The sequence below is a fragment of the Lucilia cuprina genome, chromosome 4, assembly GCF_022045245.1.
Source record: "Lucilia cuprina isolate Lc7/37 chromosome 4, ASM2204524v1, whole genome shotgun sequence".
Taxonomy (NCBI): domain Eukaryota; kingdom Metazoa; phylum Arthropoda; class Insecta; order Diptera; family Calliphoridae; genus Lucilia; species Lucilia cuprina.
Window position 1 is genome coordinate 40,781,237 of NC_060952.1, and position 21,762 is coordinate 40,802,998.

General features: G+C 27.1%; 1 protein-coding gene across 1 annotated transcript in view; it reads right to left on the bottom strand.

The window, feature by feature from the left end:
* Window positions 1–8,037, bottom strand: part of LOC111690996 — a 155,766-nt gene extending 147,729 nt beyond the window's left edge. Inside the window, exon 1 of the mRNA XM_046950607.1 lies at window positions 7,266–8,037. Coding sequence (XP_046806563.1) covers window positions 7,266–7,757 — 492 coding nt within the window. The 5' untranslated portion in view covers window positions 7,758–8,037. The remainder of the gene's footprint in view (window positions 1–7,265) is intronic.
* Window positions 8,038–21,762: the final 13,725 nt, after the last annotated feature.

A 21,762-nucleotide genomic window follows, 5' to 3' on the forward strand; every position in this document is an offset into this window, starting at 1 on the left:
AGACTAGACTATAGACTAGACTATAGACTAGACTATAGACTAGACTATAGACTAGACTATAGACTAGACTATAGACTAGACTATAGACTAGACTATAGACTAAACAAAGTTTTATAAAGAAATTTTCTATAGAAATATGAGATATTCACAATTTTTTATAGAAAAAAACTGGAGATTTAATATGTTTCTATAGCAACAAAATAATTTATGTTAATTTACAATTGTTTATGTTTAATATAAGTAATAAATGAAATAAATTTATTTCTTTATAATTTTTTCATGTTGATTTAAAAAAAATATTTTCAATCATTGTTTTTGTTAATTAAGTTGTAAAACGTAATAATTAATAACCCTCATAAAATTCAATAATTATTTTGTAATTAATTTACTAATAATAAAAAAACTACAGAAATGTAATGATTATTAACTGTCAGACGTTTTTCGAATTGAAATGATTAAAGAAAACAGTAAATTATTTTATGTTTAAGATTATAAAGATATTAAATTAGAAAGTAAAATCATACGTTTTATTGAAAAAAAAAAAAAAACAAAAACTAATGGTAGAAAAGAGTTTTATGGAAAAAAAGAAAAAAAAACTATAAAAAATTTAAAAAAAAATTGCTATAAATAAAGAAATTTACAAATAAATTGCATTTGCAAGATTTATTTGTTAAAACATAATTGATCTTTAAATGAAACTTTAAAGTAAAATTGAATTAGATAAAAAATATTTAACAATTTTTGAAGAAAAGAAAATTTCAAAAATAAAATTTTAAATCTACAAAAAAAACTAGAAATATTTAATAAATCATTAACTTGTTAATAAGAAAATATTAATAAACAATTTCAAAACAATGATTTATATTATTATTTAACTTGTAATTTAAAATATTTAAACTTTTTTTGATTTCATTTTTTTTTTTTAACCTTAAAGTATTTTATCATGATTTAGTTAATTAGTTGGGCTGCTTAAAAATCATAATTAATTATTATGAAAATTGTACACAATTAATTAAAATTTACCCACAGTTTCACTTTAAACAAAAAAAATATGTTTTTTGAACCAAAAAGTAAAATAGTTTCATGAAAACAATGCTTGTCTTACGGCATTTGTGTTATTTTTTGTGTTAAAACCATTTAGATTTTCACCCATTATAATATATGTTGGCTTTAGAGTATTTATTTATTTATATTTTTTAAAAAAGTTGTTATACTTTAAACATCTTTTTTGTTTTACGTTTTTTTTTTTTTGTGTAAAATTTATTTGTTTTGTAAATTATATCAACGTTAGCAAATTGTAACATTATTATAGAAAAAAATAATGTTTAAAATAAATAATGTTTTCACTTTTATGTATGGATGGAATGCATTGAAAAAAAGAAAAACATTTTTTTTAAACAAACTCAAGCTGTTAAAGTTAAACAATTGTTTTGCAAAAAAAAAAAAAAAAAATAAACAATAAAATTGCATCTCGAATAAGAAGACATCATCAGCTAAAAGAAAAACAACAACAAAATTGTAGGCATTGTAATAATGACGTTGATGTGAGAAGTTTACAATGCAACTAAAACTGCAAGTCTTGTAATCTGTTTAATTGTTGAATGAATTGTTATAGAAAAATATTAGAGCAATAAATTATTTGTAAATAAGTTAAGCAATATCGACTTATTTTACACATTACATTGATTTTCTTTTATGTGAATTATATTTGCAGCAATTATATCAATGTAATTATAAATTAAATACAACCATGTTACCTTAACTTAAGTACAACCATGTAAACTATTCTCTGGGAATTGATGCACCACATCAAAAGTAAAGAAACAAATGACTGGCTCGATATAAGGTTCTATAAATCGACTTTTTGTCAAAAAAAAGTCTAAAAGTCGAAGTCGACTATTTTGTTCCAAAAAAGTCGATAACTCGACTATCGGATGTGAAAAAAGTCGACTTTGGAAATAAAAGTCGAAAAAAGTCGAAAAGTCAAAAAAGGTCGGAAAAAGTCGAAAGTCGGAAAAAGTCGAAAATAATCGTATAGTCGGACTATACGATTATTTTCGACGAAAATAGTCGGAAAGTCGTAAGGAGTGAGATCGAAAAATTCTTAACATACATATATGTTTATAAAAAAGAAACCACTAAACTTACAGCTTTATTTTTTTTATTTGATTCAAATTATTATTACAATTTACAAAAAAAAAAAAATATTTTTATAGTTTTAATCACTAGTGATGAAATTTTGAACCCTTTTCGGAAACCCTTCCATTAACGTTTTTATAGTGCTTTCTGTCACTTTGCTCGAACATTTAGTCCATCTCCGTTTAAAATCTACCACACTTTTGGACACCTTTTTTGTACTCTTCAATTCTCTTTTAACAAGAGCCCAATATCTCTCCACTGGCCTTAGCTCCGGGCAGTTCGGAGGATTTGCCTCTCTTGGTACAAATACCACATTATTGTTCTTGTACCACTCAAGGGCTTGTTTACCATAGTGACAGGATGCCAAGTCAGGCCAAAAATAGGTGGACACATTATGAAGTCTTATGAATGGAAGCAGCCTTTTTTGTAAACATTCCTTGATGTAAATTTCGTTATTTATAGAGCCCGTTGTAACAAATGATTGGCTTCTTTTGCCGCAACTGCATATTGCTTGCCATACCAAGAACTTTCTGGGAAATTTTGTCTGCTTTTGGGTCCTAAACTTTTCTTCAACATTCCCTCGAGCATCAGCAACATAAAACTTTTGACCTCGAAGTTGCGAAAAATCTGCCAGAACATACGTTTCGTCATCCATTATGCAGCAAGAATATTTTTTTATAAAACTTGACTTCAATTTCCGTGCTCTGTTTTTGGCCCCAAATTTTTTAGCAGCGTTCCTGTCAGGAACTTTTTGAGCCTTGTATGTTATTAAACCTGCATTAGCTTTAACTTTTCGTACCAAATAGTCCGAGCACTGAGCTAACCGAGCTGCTTTCCTACCGGATGTGTTGGGATCTCTTTTGAAAATGCGTTCTATTTTTTGGCTTTAGAAACATCATGTGGACCATTTCTTCTACCTGAACCAGGCTTTCTATCAACTGACAAGTTCTCCCGGTACTGTTTAATAACATTGGAAACAGTTTGACTGCAGACCTTTGTATGCTTGGCCAACTTTTTGTAAGACCAAGTTGGGTTTAGTTGAAAATATTTAATAATTGCAGTACGCACTTTTTTCTGGTCACTCATTTTAATCAGATTAACAAAAAAAATAATATAATTGACATTACACATAATAACTGACATGTTTTTCAAAGGTAACTTAAGCAAAAAAAAATCAAATAATACTTTGATTGAAAAATGTAATGAAAAACGTGTGTTAAGAATTTTTCGATCTCACTCCTTAAAAAGTCGAAGAGTAGAAGAAAGTAGGAAAATGTCGAAAAAAGTCGACTTTAACTGAATGAAAAAAGTCGAAAAATCGACTTTACATAAAATGCAAAAAGTTGACTTTTAACTAAATGCAAAAAGTCGAAAAGTCGACTTTTCGTTTCAACTATAGAACACTAGCTCGAGAGAATAACACACTTTATAAAACATCCATGGCGTATAGACTTTAAGGTGAAGTCATTTTATTTTGCGGCGAATTCATTTTTATGTGTATATAGTTTGACAGCGTCGGGATTGAAAGATAATTTTTTTAGTTTCGCCATGTACAGTAATCTTCAAAATAGTATTGGAGAGAATAAAGATACAAGCCGATATGGAAGAATTTTGCAGGCCGACGTAAACCTAGTCTTTATAAAAGATTGAAATCACACATTTATTTCAGAAAATAATTTCAATATAAACAAACATTTATACGTTCAAATTCTGAAGAAAAAGAAAAAGCCGCTGCCACCGAGCATTTTGCATCGGCTTGTATCTCTGAAGAGAACAAGTTTTAAAATCATCGTATTTACTGCTACGTAGTCACTACTCTAGAGTTCCAAATTAAGAACCTAAGAACTATCAACTATTCTGTATTCAAGGAGATCATTTTGTAAAAGAGAAATCAAAAGTGTTAGGTTCAACGTATCCTAAGAGTGCTAGAGATGACTTTAAATGGATCACTAAGAAATGAACAATTAAATATGCTGCTAGCGATAACAGCCGCAAACTTTCAAATTGATGCAAAACTTTGTAAAGTTGATTTAACCTCGACTTTAATCAGTTTTAAATTTATAAAGGTATTTAGAAAAACCTGTTATTCTTCATATTTATTAACAATAATCATAAATTATATGGTTTTTATGAAACTTTTTCATAATTATTATGAATTATTTCATGTCAAATGTTTCATAAAAATTATGATTTTTTTTTTGTGTTCACCTATGACCTACATCTGAGGACGAACTCTGTCATAAACCAGATTCAACATCAGAAACATCATGGCCGTTTATCATAGCTAAATGACCACCACATAAGAACGTACTCTGTCATAAACTTGTCTAGATTCTACCTCAGAAACCTCATGGAGTTTATCAGAGTTGAATGATCAATAGCGATACATGTGCGAATCTATGGGGATAAGCCGGAGATCCTAAATACCTGCTTCTCATCCTACGCATCAAGTTACGTTTTTAAGCGCTATATATATATATATTTTTTTTTTGCTTGATTATTAAAAAACTTCGCGTTTTTTGTTGCTTATATTTACTTTTTTACAATTAAACTCGAATCAGCTGACATGTTCGTGCGTCTCCTGTGACACTTTTAAACATGGCTGATTGTTTCTTTGTCCAATGAAATTTAGCTCGAAACTGTCAAACTCCATATAAAAAATTCTCTCTCAAACCCGACGCTGTCAAACTACATATATAAAAAATTTCATTAATTCGCCGCAAAATGAAATGGCTTCACCCTAAAGTCTATTCGCCTTGCTTTTAAAAGTAGAAAGTAGATCTACTTTTAGCATTGTACGCGTCAAGGTATTCTACGCTTTTGTACTTGTATCTTTTAGCATACAAATATATCGATTCAAATTTTTTGACACACGCGTAGAATGCGAGAACGCGTAGAATGTGAATGTAGAGCTTTCATATTTTAAGCAAAGTTGGATGTTAAATGAAATACTATGCTTCGTCCTAGGACCTGAAAACACATATAAAGCGCCAGCCAATCGTACGTACTCATAAAATTGTTATACTTTTAGGTGGATGTAGGGTATACAACTGTTACAAACCTATTAAAAGTGAAATTAGTTTGTTATACAAAAATACTTCAGCAGAGATTACTGTATTACAGTTTTCTTTTGGTTAAAAACAATTTAAAAGAAATTTAAAACCGATTTTAATGGGCAACAAATATGACAAATATTTCAAAAGCAATATTAAGCTAAAAAATATTATGATTAAATAAATTATAACTTATGCTTTTTAAATTTCCTTATTTATTTAAAGTTTAATACTATTTCTGGTTGTTGCTGTCTAATATTTACATTTCAATTGTCACTGTCACATGCAATGAATTCGCCTTGTTTACAAATGTTTGCTAGTTTACTAAAGTTACCAGATTGTCGTCATTTATTTATGAGGTCAATTATTTATAATGGAATTCATAAAGTCTATCAGTCAGTCAGTCTTTCATGTTGCTTACAAAGTAATCACCTTCTTTACGTTGATAATTTAAAATTAATTTTTTTTCATTAGATCTGCTTTGTTTTTTTGTTTTCTCAATAGAAAAAAAATTTCAATATCTAGTAACTGGCATCAAAATGTGGCAGCCAACATACGCATTATCTTCAAACATGACTCTGGGTATTAAATAGATTTTGAGGCAGCAGCAAACTTGTTGCAACAAGTTCTTTGTATAGAGTTTTTTTCCAAAGATGTCTTAGAGACAAGTGTCTTGTGTTTGAAAATTTAACGTGTTAATTTAACTTGTAGAGTGGCGTGTAGTGTAGTAGTCAAAAGTTGTTGAGTTTAGTTTGTTTTGCATTAAGTGCAGTTTAGAAATTTTGCCGTAATTTAGATTTAAATCTATTAAAAACAAGAAATATATATTTATTTCTTAAATTCTACTTTGTTGCAATGATGTTGAAGATTATCATGGCAACAAACGGTATGTGTATGAGTGTGTTATAATCTTTGTAGAGTCAGACATAATGATGATGAATGAATTAATGGATGGAGTTGTTAATGAAAAAAAATCACATTTGGATAGTATTAATTTAAATAAAGGATTAAGATGAAAGAGGTTATTATAGTGTGAGAATAATTTTTTTATTTAATTTTGTCTGTTATTGCCTGTTATTGTTATGCGCGAGAGGAGGGCTTCGAAATGTTGCTTTGAAGAAATGGGGAAGGACAAAATTGCAAATTGATAGCCTAGGTGAATCTTATTATAACAAGTCTATAGATTAGCGAATTGTCTATAGAATTGACTAGTATAGAGAGTAATCTATAGACTAGTCAAGTCTATAGATTATTCCGGTCCAAGTACTAAACAATAGAAAAGTCCATATTCTAATCAATAGAATAATTAAAAACCAGCCTATGAACCACTCAATAGAGTAGTCAAGTCTATTGACTACTCTATAGACTAGTCAAGTCTAAAGAATGGTATATAGACTTGACTGTTTTAAAGACTTGACTGGCCTTTAGACTTTACTAGTCTATTGAGTGGTCATTGTCTGATCTTTTTATTAGTCTATTGATTTGTTTATAGACTTGTCTATTGTTTAGAATTTGGATCGGTCTATTGACAAGTATATGGACCAATCTACTGATTACACTATGTATAACTTCACAGACAAATCTATGTACTATATACATGTTCAAGATCAAGAGATACCTCTTATTAGTCTATTGATTACTTTATGAACTTGTCTATTGTTTAGTATTTGGATCGGTCTATTGACAAATATATAGATCAATCTACTGATTACACTATCTATAACTTCACAGACAAATCTATGGACTATATAATTGTCCAAGAAGAAGAGATACCTCGTATATATATTAACTGGACTTTTGCTTGGTCCTTAAAATTCTTTGGGAAATATTAATAACTTCCCTACACTAGAGCTCCAAAGCAAGATCCTAAGAACTAACATAATGTTCTGTATTTAACTGTCTGTTTAGGAATTGACTTTGTAAAAGATAAATCAAAAGTGTTAGGTTTAACGTATCCTAAGAGTGCTGGAGATTACTTTAAATGGATCACTCAGAAAAAAACCGTTAAAGATGCTGCTAGCGATTCTTAAACAGCCGCGGACTAATCTATTAACGAATAATGTTAAAACTTACCTTATAAACTTCCGAGAAAAAACCCGAACCAATTTTCTCCTTAACAAAATCATCTACAGAATATAAAGCAGAAACAGCAGTACGTAAAGCCTTGCAGGAAGGACCCGTTACCAAACGATCAGAGGATATAGTGCGGGCCACAGGAGGAGCTGACGTTGATGATGACGATGATAAGCAGCCATTTGTAACATTATTAGAGGCCAAAGAATTATTGGCACCATTAACCAAACCTCCACCACTACTTCCGTTATTAAGATTATTTAAAGCCGTTGATGAAGTCATATTGTTGCCACCAACATAAGCACACATTACCGAGTTATTAGAAGACGAAGCACAATCAACTTGATCGTAATTGGTTTTATTGTCGTTTAAAGTAATTTTTTTATTATTAACAGCGGTGGTATTGGAATTGTTGGAGTTTTGTAAAGTTTTCATTTTTTGTTGTTGCTGTTGTTGCGGTGGACCAGGACCACTATGTTGATTTAAATTCATTATTATCACCGTAAATTAACGCGTACCAGCGCGCTGTGTTTAAGATTAAGCATTACCGTTATTTCGAAAAAATCACTAGTTAAAAAAGCTTATACAATTTCTGCGATTTTAAGAGAATTAAAACATTTGGTTGAAAAAGACGCTACTAAGACGTCTATTTCAAATAATTTTTTCAAATTTTTTGTTTTATTTTTAACAACACATTAAATTTTTTTCAGAAATTTTGAAATAAAAATGAAATATTTTTCAAAACTTTTTTAACACCACATATATTTTTTAATTTTTTTTTTAATTTTCTTTTAAGCTGGCCAGATTTTGTTTTCTTTAAAAATTAAGTAAAATTCATTTATTTCAATTTTATATAAATTTTCCAGTTGATATTTTTTTAACACGCCATTTAATATATATTTTTATTAATTGCGTTATAAATTAATGCTTAAATTTTGCTTAAAATTTTTTTATTCTTCTTAATTTGTTTTAAAATTATTTTTCTTTTTTGTATTAATTTTTATTTAAGGAAGCTTGGAGGAATTTCTTTTTAAAGAATCTGCAAAGAAAAAAAGAGAAAGAAAACAAATTATTAAAAAATATGTTTTGTTTTAGCATTGACATCACTGCTTTAATATTTATTTGTTATTAACGGTATGTACATTAACAAAAGGCGACCAAGGTGAATCTATAAAAGGTGGCATTTATTGCCCGAATTTGCCACTGACTTCATAATTATAATTCGCATTTTTTGCTTCCTTTTTCTAAATATTAAAACTTGATTTAAAAAAATCGCTTTAATTAATTACCTATTAAACATTTAGCATGTTATAAATGTATAGATTTTTCTTTCAAAAAACACACAAAACTAATTTTAATTGCAAATCTTCTCGTGTGCTAAAAATTCTGTAAACAAACATTTATCACGTGGTTTTTTTTTGTGAACTTGACAATAAAAATATACAAAATATTAAGTTAGAAATACAACTTTTTAAATTCTTTAAAGGTTTCGCTTTTAATTTGTAGCATGGAGGTCTTATCTAACCTTGAAATTTTAACAGTTTTTAATTATTGTGTGTGTGTGTGTGTGTTTTTTTTTTTTTTTTTGTTGTTAAAGCTATCAAAAGTGTAATAGGAATTAATTGCTACGTATTTTTCCCCCACATTAATATAAACGTTTTAGACGTTACAATACGTTCTGTAAATGGTGTTTGTGTTGGGAACAAAATATTTTGGGCGAAATAGATTATGAATTTTAATATTATAATTGTTAATCTTTAGCTGATAAACGTGTATATGTATAGTTTGAAAGTTAAAAGATAAAGTTGCTGTATATTATTAAATAACCTTTCTCACGATTATATTTAACTATATTTTAGGCTTAATTGGCAGACAAACTTAAAACTAAAAACACAAAAGTTTAATTCAGTTTTAGTTCAGTTCTTGTTTAGTTATACTTCAGCTCTAGCTCTAGTTATTTTCTAATTCAGTTCTTGTTCAGTTCTTGTTCAGTTCTAGTACAGTTCTAGTTCAGTTCTAGTTCAGTTCTAGTTCAGTTCTAGTTCAGTTCTAGTTCAGTTCTAGTTCAGTTCTAGTTCAGTTCTAGTTCAGTTCTAGTTCAGTTCTAGTTCAGTTCTAGTTCAGTTCTAGTTCAGTTCTAGTTCAGTTCTAGTTCAGTTCTAGTTCAGTTCTAGTTCAGTTCTAGTTCAGTTGTAATTCAGTTCTAGTTCAGTTCTAGTTGCAGACAAGCCGTACTGGCTTCGCGAGGTTTATTAATAATGAAATGTAATATTTAAAAAAATTTCAATAAAACTAAATTAAAAAAAAAATAAAAGTTCTAGTTCAGTTCTACTTCAATTCTAGTTCAGTGGTAATTCAGTTCTAGACTATAGTTTTGACTATAAATGAAATTATCGAGACTTTGCGAATCTGCTACGATTGTGCCCAATTTTTAGAAATATATCGTAAAAATGCGCAGATTTTTATATTTTATGAGATAAGTATTTATTCAAATATTTACCACAACATATGAGTAAGTAGAATTTATCAAAATTATAATTTGATAAGATTTTTTTTATTGCAAATTTCCCCACATAGCAGGTACAGGTTGCAAATTAAAGGGCTTCTTTCTATTAAAAGAAAAACATTAGGCATTTTAAAAACTATTAATAATTTCACAATTTAGTAAAACTTTGTAGACTCTTACATAGCAAATAAAGATGGTTTATAGTGAAAAAACAGAAACAGTTACCAACAGAAAAAACACCCTTTAACAAAAAGTCTACAAAGATTTGTTTTTGATTTGCAAAATAACAAAATGTTCAGATAAGATTAGAAACATTTCAAGAGGTAAATAATTAAAAAGTATATAATATAAATAATATAGTGGAATGTTTAAAAATTAAAAAAAAACTCTAAAAAAATACTTTTACTTTTTATCTAATGATTAATTTGACTTTACTTATTAACCTTTTCTGGTTAATAATTAATCTTTATTAAGTTTATAGTTAATTGCTCTTAAAGAAGTATTTATATGTTAAAGTTAAATGTTGTGTAATTATTGATTATTTAATAAATAATGAAAACTTTTGTTTTCATTAATAAAAGTGAATTTGCTGCATTTCAATATAATTTTAAAATTTAACCGCAAAAAGAAATTAAAATGTTTTTATACTTTTTTATTTTGCCAGAGACATTTAATCGAAACAGTCTTTAGAGAGTTATTGTAAAAAGGGTGTTTCAAAAATCGCAATTAATTCATAAGTTTAATTGTGCAGAAAAGTGTTGTTAATCTAATTAAATCTACATGACAGTTTGTAAAAATCGAGTTTTATACGACAATGGTCGAAAAGTCGAATATTTGTGTAAAAAAAAGTTGCCAGATTTATAAAAATTCAGAAACGAATACCTGGACTTCTTAAATGTTGCAAAAATTGTTTTTTATTTTCTGGTTTAATTTCTATCATTAATTTTGTTACACCCTTTACACACAAAATAAACAATTCGATCGAATTGATAAAACTTGTAATTTGTTAAGTGTTTTGTTGTTGTTAATATTTTATTGATTTTATGCGTGTTTGATTTTTTGTCTCTCTAGAGAAGCTTAACAAGTTTAATTTGTAATTAGTATTTGTTTGTTTTTTTTACAAAAAATACGTTTTATTTAATAAAAATTTGTAACTTGTTTTTAAATCAAAACTGTGAGAAAAATTGTGTCCTTTTATAGAGTTTTTCATATAGAAAAAAGGGATTTTTAGGACACTCTTTATATTATCTTCATTTGGAGATAATTTTCATATACAGAATTTTCTTATACAAAATTTTTATAGAAGTTATATATTGCTTTTTTGAAATGTGTTTCTTTTAGAACACATATCTCTTAACAGAATCTTTTCTTATATTGGAGACACCATTCTGATAGATATCTATATCCTTTAAAAGCACTTCACAAGATCACACTTTACGTACGTAAAGTTTAATGAAAAAGTAAAATGAAATTTCATCCGTATAACAAAAAAGCGAATAAAAGTCGTATGATTTGTATTTTTTGTGTTTCGTTGGAGAGCAACATTTTTGTATAGAATATTGTATCCTTTTGGAGATACTGATCTAATAGATTGAATTTTTCAAATACTTTTCTGATTGCATTTACTTTTTCTTTTGGAGACTCTTTTGTGATATTAAGTTGTCTGCATTTGAAGACACTTTTCTGATAGAAAGTTGTCAGCATATGAAGAACAATATTCTACCCCATCGCCTATCAACATTTCATGTAAAATATATTACCTTTTCACTTTTTTCTTTCACTTCCATTACTGACGTGAACAAAATTCCCCTGTTGTGAAAATTTCTGATAATTAACTATTGTGAATGAATTGTTCTCAGCAAGATCACTATATCACTATAAATAAACTGTGGTGTTGGTTCTGGCGTCTTCTGTGAAGAAGCAGGGAAAAGTTTATCGCACCGTCTTCCCAACACCTGTAGTATTTTTTTAGACACTTTCAAATACTTTTCTAATTGAATTTACTTCTTCTTTTGGAGACTCTTTTGTGATAGAATGTTTTCTGTATTTGAAGTCACTTTTCTGATAGAAAGTTGTCTGCATTTGAAGAATAAGATTCTACCCTATCGCCTATCAACATTCCACGTGAAATATGTCACCTTTGCACTTTTTTCGTTAAATAACCTTTATTGACGTAAACAAAATTCCCCTTTTATAAAAATTTGTAAACAATGAACACCTGTTACATACAAAATTAACTATTGTGAATGAATTGTTCTAGCAAGATCACTATATCACTATAAATGAACTCTGGTGTTGGTTATGGTGTCTTCTGTGAAGATGCAGGGAAAAGTCTATTTCACCGTCTTCCCAACAACTGTAGTGTCTTTTTGACACTTTCAAATACTTTTCTGATTGAATTTACTTTTTCTTTTGGAGACTCTTTTGTGATAGAATGTTTTCTGTAGTTGAAGTCACTTTTCTGATAGAAAGTTGTCTCCATTTGAAGAACAACACTCTAACCTATCGTCTATCAACATTTCACGTGAAATATATTAAGTTTTCACTTTTTTCGTTCACTTCCATTATTGACGTGAACAAAATTCCCCTGTTGTGAAAATTTCTGATAAAAATTTGTAAACAATGAACAGCTGTTGCATATAAAATTAACTATTGTGAATGAATTGTTCTTAGCAAGATCACTATAAATGAACTGTGGTATTGCTTCTGGTGTCTTCTGTGAAGAAGCTGGGAATAGTTTATCTCACCGTCTTCCCAACAACTGTAGTGTCTTTCAGGTCGAAATATTTGCGATACATGACCTCATTATTCCAGGCAACATAAGATAGTCGTGCGATAATTCTCTAGTTTAATTCTTGTACTACAACTTCCCTTTTAGTTGCACAATTCAAGAAAGATCTGCCAAGGCTGAGTGGACTGTCTGAAATTACCCTTGTTTAAGGGACTATAATGGAAGCGAAAAGCTTATATTATTGATGTTAAATTTCGCCTTTCCCCGGTCCCTAGCCTGCCACATGCTAAGCAATAGAAAATTGATTTTAAAAAGTAGTTTATAATGCCAATATTCCATATAAATTGTTGGCAAAGGTATTTTTATATAGTATTTGCCAATAAAATTTAAAACACAAATAAAAAACAACAATAAAATTTCATTAATTTGTTTCTTAGTAGACAAACTATTTATTATTTTAATTTCTTTACAAGCCTAAAGAAATTCCTAAAATGTATCGACTTTTAACTTGTCAAAACTTGTCAATTTATTATTATGTTTATTTATTTTGGCATAAATTAAATATTGGCGGTTTGTATTTGATAAACATTAATTTGTTTTATTATTTTCGCGGTAGAAAAAATAAAAACTATTTAAAGAATACCGCAGTAGTAGGTTTTTAATTGTTTTTACGCCGTCCTAAAAAAGGTATTTGACCTTTAAATTTCATAGTTGTTGTTTATTTTTGTATTTAGTGTGTGTGTTTTTTTTATATTTTAAATAAATAGAATTTGTTTGTATTTTTGAGAAAGTTTAATATTGACTTAATAGGTTTATGGTTTTTACATTAATATTGTTTATGTTGTATTAAAAACTAAAGAAATGTTGAGGAAAAAAAAGTAAGAGTAGAGGCAGTAGATTCTATTGTTTTTATAAGAGACACATATGACGATTTAAAATAATAGTAATAAAAAAATATACACAAAACAAGTTTGATTTAGAAAACATATAAAAGAAATATGTTTTAACAAGAACTTGTTGTTTTGTGTTATAAAATCTTGTATAGAAAAGATATGTATGTCAAATTATCAAGAGAAATTATAGAAAAGTTATATACAAAATAAAATTTTAAGAAAGAAAATATGTTAAATAGATTTGTAGTAAGAAATTTTTGTAACTTGAGAATTTGTTGTTAGGTTAGGCTTATATTTTTGTTTAAGTTTTGTATTTTATATTTATTTTTAGTTATTGGGAATAGAAACAGGATTTATAGCGTGTTTTTCTCTGTAATAATTATCAACCTTATTAGATTAGAGTGGCAGCCTTGAACAGAGTATATTTGTTTACTATTGTGATTAACGGTAAATCTTTAAGATAAACAAAGTATTATTAAGTGCTGCCAAGTTTTGGCAAAAATGCTTTAATATAAACATTTTACACACTAATTTCAGCTGAAAAGTAATATATGTAAATAAATTATATACAATTATTAAACGAAATTTTATGAAAAAATAAATAAATATTTGTTGTTTTTATCTGTTTAATAGATAAGATAAAGTTTAATCAATTTTAAGACATTTTAAAGTTTAAAGACAAACAAACTTTGTAATCTTTAATATTTAGCAAAAAATAATGCAAAAAAATATTAAACACCGCGGAAATATAAATGCTTTTCTAATATTAGAAAGTAAAATTAACTATTATATCATGTCGTGTCATCAGAAATATGACATTGACAGTTTAATTAATATTAGAAATTCTATTTTTCTCTCAGCAATAATAAAGCAAATAGGTATGTATTTTAAAATATAAATAAATATAAAGCTTAATTTTTTCTCCAAAAGTCTAAAAAGATCAAAATAAAAATCGTTTTAAAACTTTTAAGTAAACTGCGGCTAAACACCAATTAGCTTTCGATTTTTGTTTGTTTTTATATTATTAGTTTTCTTTAAAACAACAATATATTTAAATTATTTATTTAGACATTTCTTTTAATTTTAATGAATTAATATTTCTATTATAAAGTTTTCATTTATGTTATAAATAAAAAAATTCAATAGTATTTTTTTCATTTAGTAATTTAAAGTTACTTTTATTTTTATTGAAATTTTATTTAAACATTGATTTTATTATGTTAATTTGCCACTGAAACTATTAAACAAATAAAATATTTTTAAACACTTTCAATTTCTTTCTTTTTTTTCAAATCTATACAATTTAAATTTAAAGATGAAGTTCAAATCTTTTGCAGTTATTTTTAGTTTTTGTTGGTATTTTTTTGCGTTTTAATTTGAAATTTTTTATATAAGGGGAAATAAAATTAAAATAAACGTAAAAACAATTAAAAACACTTTTTTATTTAAATTTAAATGATTTTTTCTGTTTATATTGACCGCTTGTTAAATGACTTTGGCTCATGGCATTAGTTTTGCAAGTTTGTGTTTTGAAACTTTTTCAGCTATTTCGTACAAATTTAGAAATTCTTGAAATTGTTTTAGGTTAAATGAATTGGCTGCAAAATGGTTTTATTTAATTTATTTTAGATACCGGCCGCTTAAAATGTTTGTATAGAATTTTTTAGTGTCTGCAAATAATTTTATTTTAAAGTATTTAATTTCTTTTTTATTTAAAGAACGACTAAAATAATACTAGGAAATAATTTTCTTCTATATTACTTTTATATATTGTCAACACTTAAACAATAACAAAAACTAACGGTATTTAAAAAATGTAAACAAAAATTCTTAAATAGTGCTGCCAAGTTAGCATTTTCAGTGGTTATTGTTAAATGTAAACAAAAATGCTGAAGTTAAAAAGTTTGTCATATAAAGCAAAGTGTTTTGCTAGAAATAAAGAAAGTTGGGCAAATAAAATGGTGTTTGCTAATGAAAGAGAGAACCGGCAGGTGACAACTAAAGAACCTAAAGCTGGATATCCACACCATTCGTTGTACGCTTTCTCGCATTCAATGCGTCTGTCAAAAATGTAGAATTAATGTATTTATATGCTGAAAGTTACAAGCAAAAAGGCTTAGAATCCCTTGACGTGTAGAATGCTTAAAGTAGAACCTAAAATGAGTTTAGTGTTGAAATAAGAAATTAAAGCTGTGAAAAAACGCGAATTTTTTAAAAATATAAAAAAATTTACGCTTAAAAAGGGAAGCATGTAACTTTGAGCTTTGAGGCGTAGTGTGAACCTTCGGCTTAGAGCTCTTATTTACAAATCGGTAGGTAAGTTTATTAGAATGTAAAGGGCACTTCACACGATCACACTTTACGAACGTAAAGTTTAATGAAAACGTAAAATGAAATTCCATCCGTATAACAAAAAAGAGAATAAAAGTCGTATGAGTTATATACTCTGTGTTTACACGATTGGTTTAAAACAATAAAAAAGTAAGATGGAAACAGCTGTTTTTGATGTGTTTACATAAAAGTACATCCCTGATCTAATGCGACCGGCTTGAATCATTTCAAAAAATGAAGAGAGCCATACTACTGTCAAATTTTTCATCCGTATTCTTTCTCAATGTGTGATGGTTTCATTACATATTGCGTTTAAACAACCCCATCCGTACTCATCTAAACAAAATTTTGACAGATCATATTACTTGTGTGATCGTGTAAAGATAGCTTAAGTAAACGGACATTTTGAATCTGTTTAAAAGAAGTTCATTTCTATCGCCAATCACGCTTTTCACGTTTTTTGTTCATTAACTTCTCTCATAACGAAATTTTTTAATTGAATTTTGTAAAAATTCACTAGCTGTTTCAAAGAGAATCAATATTTGAGTGATTGAATTGTTTATGACAGCAATTTTTCCGCAGAGGAAAATGAAAAGGGGACAATAATTTTACTTCACACCCATTTATTTTAAAGATAATATAACGAGTGTAGGCTGCATTACTTTTCTATAGCTTCAGTTCCAAAGTTATCATAATGCTAAACCTATAAAGAAAAATATCTGTTCAAATATGACAAATAGTTAAACCCTTGTCAAAATCATTTTAAAATAAAGTAAAAGTAATCTATAAATGACATTTTAACTGAACAACCAATTACAATTTATTTATAAATCAAAACCAAAAAATTTTAATGTTACCTTATTAAGAAATCTTCAATTAATCAAATAATTTACTTTCAAAATGCTCTATATACTATAACAAAAACATAATTTCTATTATTTAAAAACATAACACAGATAACAAATAGTTTTTGTACGAAGAAAAAAACTATAAGCCGTTTAAAAATTTACATATTTATTTAAACGATTTAAAATTTTGAAAATGTTGGGAATTCTTTAAAAAAAAATATGAAAAAAAAATATTTTCATATTACAAAATTACAAAAAATTTCATAACTTGTGCATAACGTCATCAACATGAGTACGTTACATCTTACAGTTTTCTTTAAAAGTAAAAAAACAAAATTAAATAAATTGTTAAAAGATTGGCAAAGGAAAGAAATACAAAATCATAACAAAGATTTATGGGTATTAAATGGATAAATTTTATAATAAAACCAATGGGCAGAGTAGGCCTTACAAATGATGAAAAAGATTATGTTTATGATGATGGTGTAAAGAAAATGTTACAATGATGCCAACCAAGTACTTTATAAGAAAAAAATAGCTTTTTGAAAAATATGATTTTTTAACGTAGGCGACCCCTTTTATGTATAAATAAAACACAGTCTATACTCTTACTATATGAACTTTGTTTAGATTTATGGAAATTTGTAATTTTTAAGATTTGCTGTTTTGTTATTATAAGCTAACGTCAACACTTGATAGCCAACCAGCAATAGCTACCACACCATTATAAAAATGCTGCAAGTTTTTAAATTTTGTTTTTTTTGGTTAGCTCTGCTTGCTTCCGTGTTTTGATTTAATAAAAATTTATGCGTTCATTTTTTGATGTCTTAAACATTTCATTAAATTATGGTATTTTGTTGAGAAATTATGTTTTTTATTGAATGGTATAATTTGTTGACTTTAAAGTAAAAGAATTTGGCGCTTAAGATGATTTTAATTAGATTTTGTTAAGGCAGTGTAAATTGAGGGTATATGGGAAGAAATAAATGTTCAATTTGTAAACATTTACTTGGAGTATAAATTTTATAAATTTACGAGGACTAGATAGGAATTGTAGATCCATCCGGCACTTTTAACCAATTAGAATGGACTTTTTAGTAACATTATACATTTGGCCATTGTCAAACAAACATCCATAAATAGTTATACACTCAAAAGTCAAGATGATTAATCAGTAAACTAAGTCTTTGTTTAATTCTTTTCATGATCTAAAAGTAATCAATAAATTTTTCGTTTAAAGATAAGTCGAAAATGATTCGGATATATGATTAAAAACTGATTATTTAAAAAACTAAACAGCAAGAAAGGAATTTCAACGAATAAAAATAAAAGAAAAATTTACTCCATGGAAGTGCTGAAAAAGACTTGAAGAAGTAATGAGTTTACCACAGGTTTGTCATGGGTGGGATGTTTTTTTATATTTGATTAAAAATTATTGTTTTAGATAATATAACTAAATTGACTGAAATCATTTTAACGGAGTGATATTGTTGTTTTAGATAATATAACTAATTCAACTTAAATAATTTTAATATTGACACATCCTATCAAAAAAAAGTGTGGAAAAAGACGTAGTATTTTCATTAGAACTAGTAACTCAAAATGCTTCAAATTCGAGTGAAAAAGCTACATTTCGGAAGTCTTTAAACATCACATCCACAGATGGAAAAAAATACACTTAATGGTATACGCACAATTGGGACGAACGACGAATTTCGTAAAGCACGACGAACTAGTCGAAAAAATTTGTTGCGTAAATTCTTCGAATGGAACAGAATCAAATTATTGGTACTGCGAAATTGTTTCAAAATTTGTTTGTTCGAAATTGGCAAAAGGAACAAAAATTATATTTTTATGAATCTCCCTACGATTTTGAGATAATTTTGACAGCTTTAAAATTTATTCGAACATTATTTCGAAATTAGAAAATGTAAGATATTGACCTTGAATAGAACTAAAATTATATTTTTGTAAATATCCCCAATTTTGAGATTATTTTAACAGCTTCAAAATTTCTTCGAACATTACTTCGAATTTTCGAACTTAATTTTAAATATTCCAAGCATTGTAGTCTTATCAAGTGTACTCCAAACTGCCAAATTTCAAACAAGAACTGGTTTTAATGGATTTAAAAATTTTTCGAACTTAAGTTCGAATTTTCGATAATTTAATTTTTTGTTTTTATGACGAACATAACTTCGAAATTTCGAATATAATTTCGAATATCCGAATATAATATTGTATTGTTATTAGCTGGTTTCACAACCGCCAAATTTCAGAAAATTCCGTCTTCCAGAATTGGTCTTAAAACAATTTTCCCCAATTAATTCGTCTTTCGTCTGCGTAAGAAATGGAAATAAACCTATCGCACAGTTCGTTACGAACGACGAATTTCGTCATACGCACTGATTGTGAGTATTTTCATATGTGTTCTATATCTGACAACAAAAATTCGTTCCGAAAAATTCGTCGTTCGCCCCAAATGTGCGTATAGCTACTATTCGTTTTATTTTTGCTGGGTAGTAACAAAATATATAGCAATCATTAATTGATCATCCTGGTGTTTCAAATATGATAGTTTTCAAAATTATTTTCAAGCACTTGGAAGATCTAAAGGAACAATAACAATTATATTTAAATGTGGCACAAAAAAGGTTCAAAAAGTCTGGAAAGACCTTAAATTCAAACATAACTAAGAACGAAGTTTGTTCGTTCAACGAACAGTATTCGACTTATAAATAACTCGAAATAGAAACAAAAATTATTCAGAATTAAACAGAAGTGAGGCTCATAAAAGACTCTTTTATAAGAATCGTGGGTACGGTAGCATTTTCTCCCGGTTCTACGGTAGCCAGTATGTGATAATTTTAATCGTGCAGAAGAGTCATAAAATCATTTGCAAAACTGCGTAAAAATATAAATTTTCGTCAAAAATAGGTACTAATCACCTGTACAAAAATTTTACTAAAAAACACAAATTTCACAAAAAATCCAACAAATCTATAAATATTCCAAAAAAAACACTTGAAAATTATGTGTTATAATGAAGAGAGAACAATATAAAAATATTTATGTAGATAAATGTACATAATTTACATACAAGTTATAAAAATAAATTCTTGTACAATATTACAGTGGTGTTTTTCTATATTTTGTTATTCGAGTTATTTTTAAATATCCGGAACACAGATGTAACGTTGTAAAACAACAAAATACCAAACAAAACAAGAGTGAAGAAAAATTAACAGAACACAAAAAAAAACAACAACAAGATAGAGAAAAACTAAATTGAAAATACAATAAGTTTGGCGGTATTGAAAAAGAAGACAACAATACATAAATACAAGATGAAATAAATTTGTTATTAAAGAATGAAAAACAAAAGTGGGAAGAAGGAGGTGGTGGTTAAATTTTTAAAAGAAAATTTCAAGAAATTTCTTAAAAATTATGTAGGTAGTAAGTATTTTTTTTAAATTTTATTCATTTGAAATAAACGGTATTTTTGCAACATACATATCTAGCAAAAAGACAAAAACAACAACACAAATCATGATTATCAACATCAGCAACATTATTATTATCATTCACTGATGCATCACACTGTAATGAATTTTGTTGTTGTTGTTGCATTAGTTGTTATTATTGTTTGCAATCAAAAGTCTTTTTTTATGTTTGCATGTTTGTGTATCTATCAATAATACCAGAATGAAGGTGGAAAACAAACGGGCCAACATTAAAAGAAGAGCGAGAAAGAGCAAAAGAAAAACAACATAGAGAAGAGAGAAGCAAATAGACAGCCATACAAACACACAAAAAAAATGCAATAAGAAAATACAAAACATAAGGAAAATGTAACAAAATACAAATGAAAATGTATAAAAAAATTGTTGTACAAAAAAAATGTTATATTAAAATTTAACAAAAAATTTACTTTATCCATTAGTTATTATTGCTAATCCAAAAGTAATCCTGGTAAATTGTTTAAATTATAATCCACTAGAAAGGTTTTATTTGTTGTAACTTTTTTACACACATTCTTTAGGTATTATTTGTTAAAATTTTAGCACTTTGTATACACGTCTGCTTATATTTTTTTTGGTTTGTGGTTAAAGAAATTTTGTTTAACTTTTTTTCTTGCTTTTTTATTAAGTATTTTTTATTACTCTTAAATCTTTGTATTTTAATTATTATTTTTCTTTTATAAGTTTAGCACTGTATTTTTATGTTTATTTTAGCTTTTCTTTAAATCTTCTTGCGTTTACGTTTGTGTTAATATAAATTGCAAAAATAAAATAGAAAAACAACACGATACCGCTTTTTCCAAAAATCTTTTCAGACAAACATAACGAACGACGGCGCGTAGATGACTAAAAAATTCCAATTGTCAGAGACCTGCGCCGACCAAAAAGAGTCAACCGTCTTTGGCTGTCAATAACAGTTTTGTTAGGCGGCTAAAAATCGTCTATAAGCCGGCACTGTTTTTGACATAATGTTTATGTTGCCATATGTGAAAGTATTTGAGAAGTTTTGTTTTACTTTACTGTAATTATAAAAGGATTTTTTTTTGTTCAAAATTAACGGAATATTTGTTTAGAATCTTTAAAAATACAAAATTTATTGCAACTTTAAACAAAAAAGATAATTTCACAAAAATGTACTTATGATAGAAAATTTTCTCACATGAGAAAAAAATTGCAAAAAAAGATAAATTTGCCAAAAAAATAAAAACTCGATAAATTAAAAAAAAATGTATAATTTATTGAAAGAAATATAAAAATTTTATTTTTTTAAAGCCGATTATTTTATTTTATTTTATTAAAAATTATTTATTTTATTAAAAAATACAAATAATACGCTAAAAATTTAAAAAAATGAGACATTTTCTGAGGATAAAATAATTTTTAACAAAAATTTGTTTTAAATTTAGGAATATTGAAAAAAAATTAAATATATGAAAAATATCAAATTTATTGAAAATTTTTAAATTTAATTTAATTTAATGAAATTTTTTAAAATTTTTAAGTTTAACAAAACATTTTTTTTAAATTTTAAATAATATTTCTAATGTTATAAAATTTAACGAAAATTTTCTCAAACTATCATAATTAGTTGTTGTTGTAGCAGCCACACTTGTAAAGTCGGTGTGGCTGGGTTTACAATCTTTGGTCGTTGTTCGTTGAACTCCGAG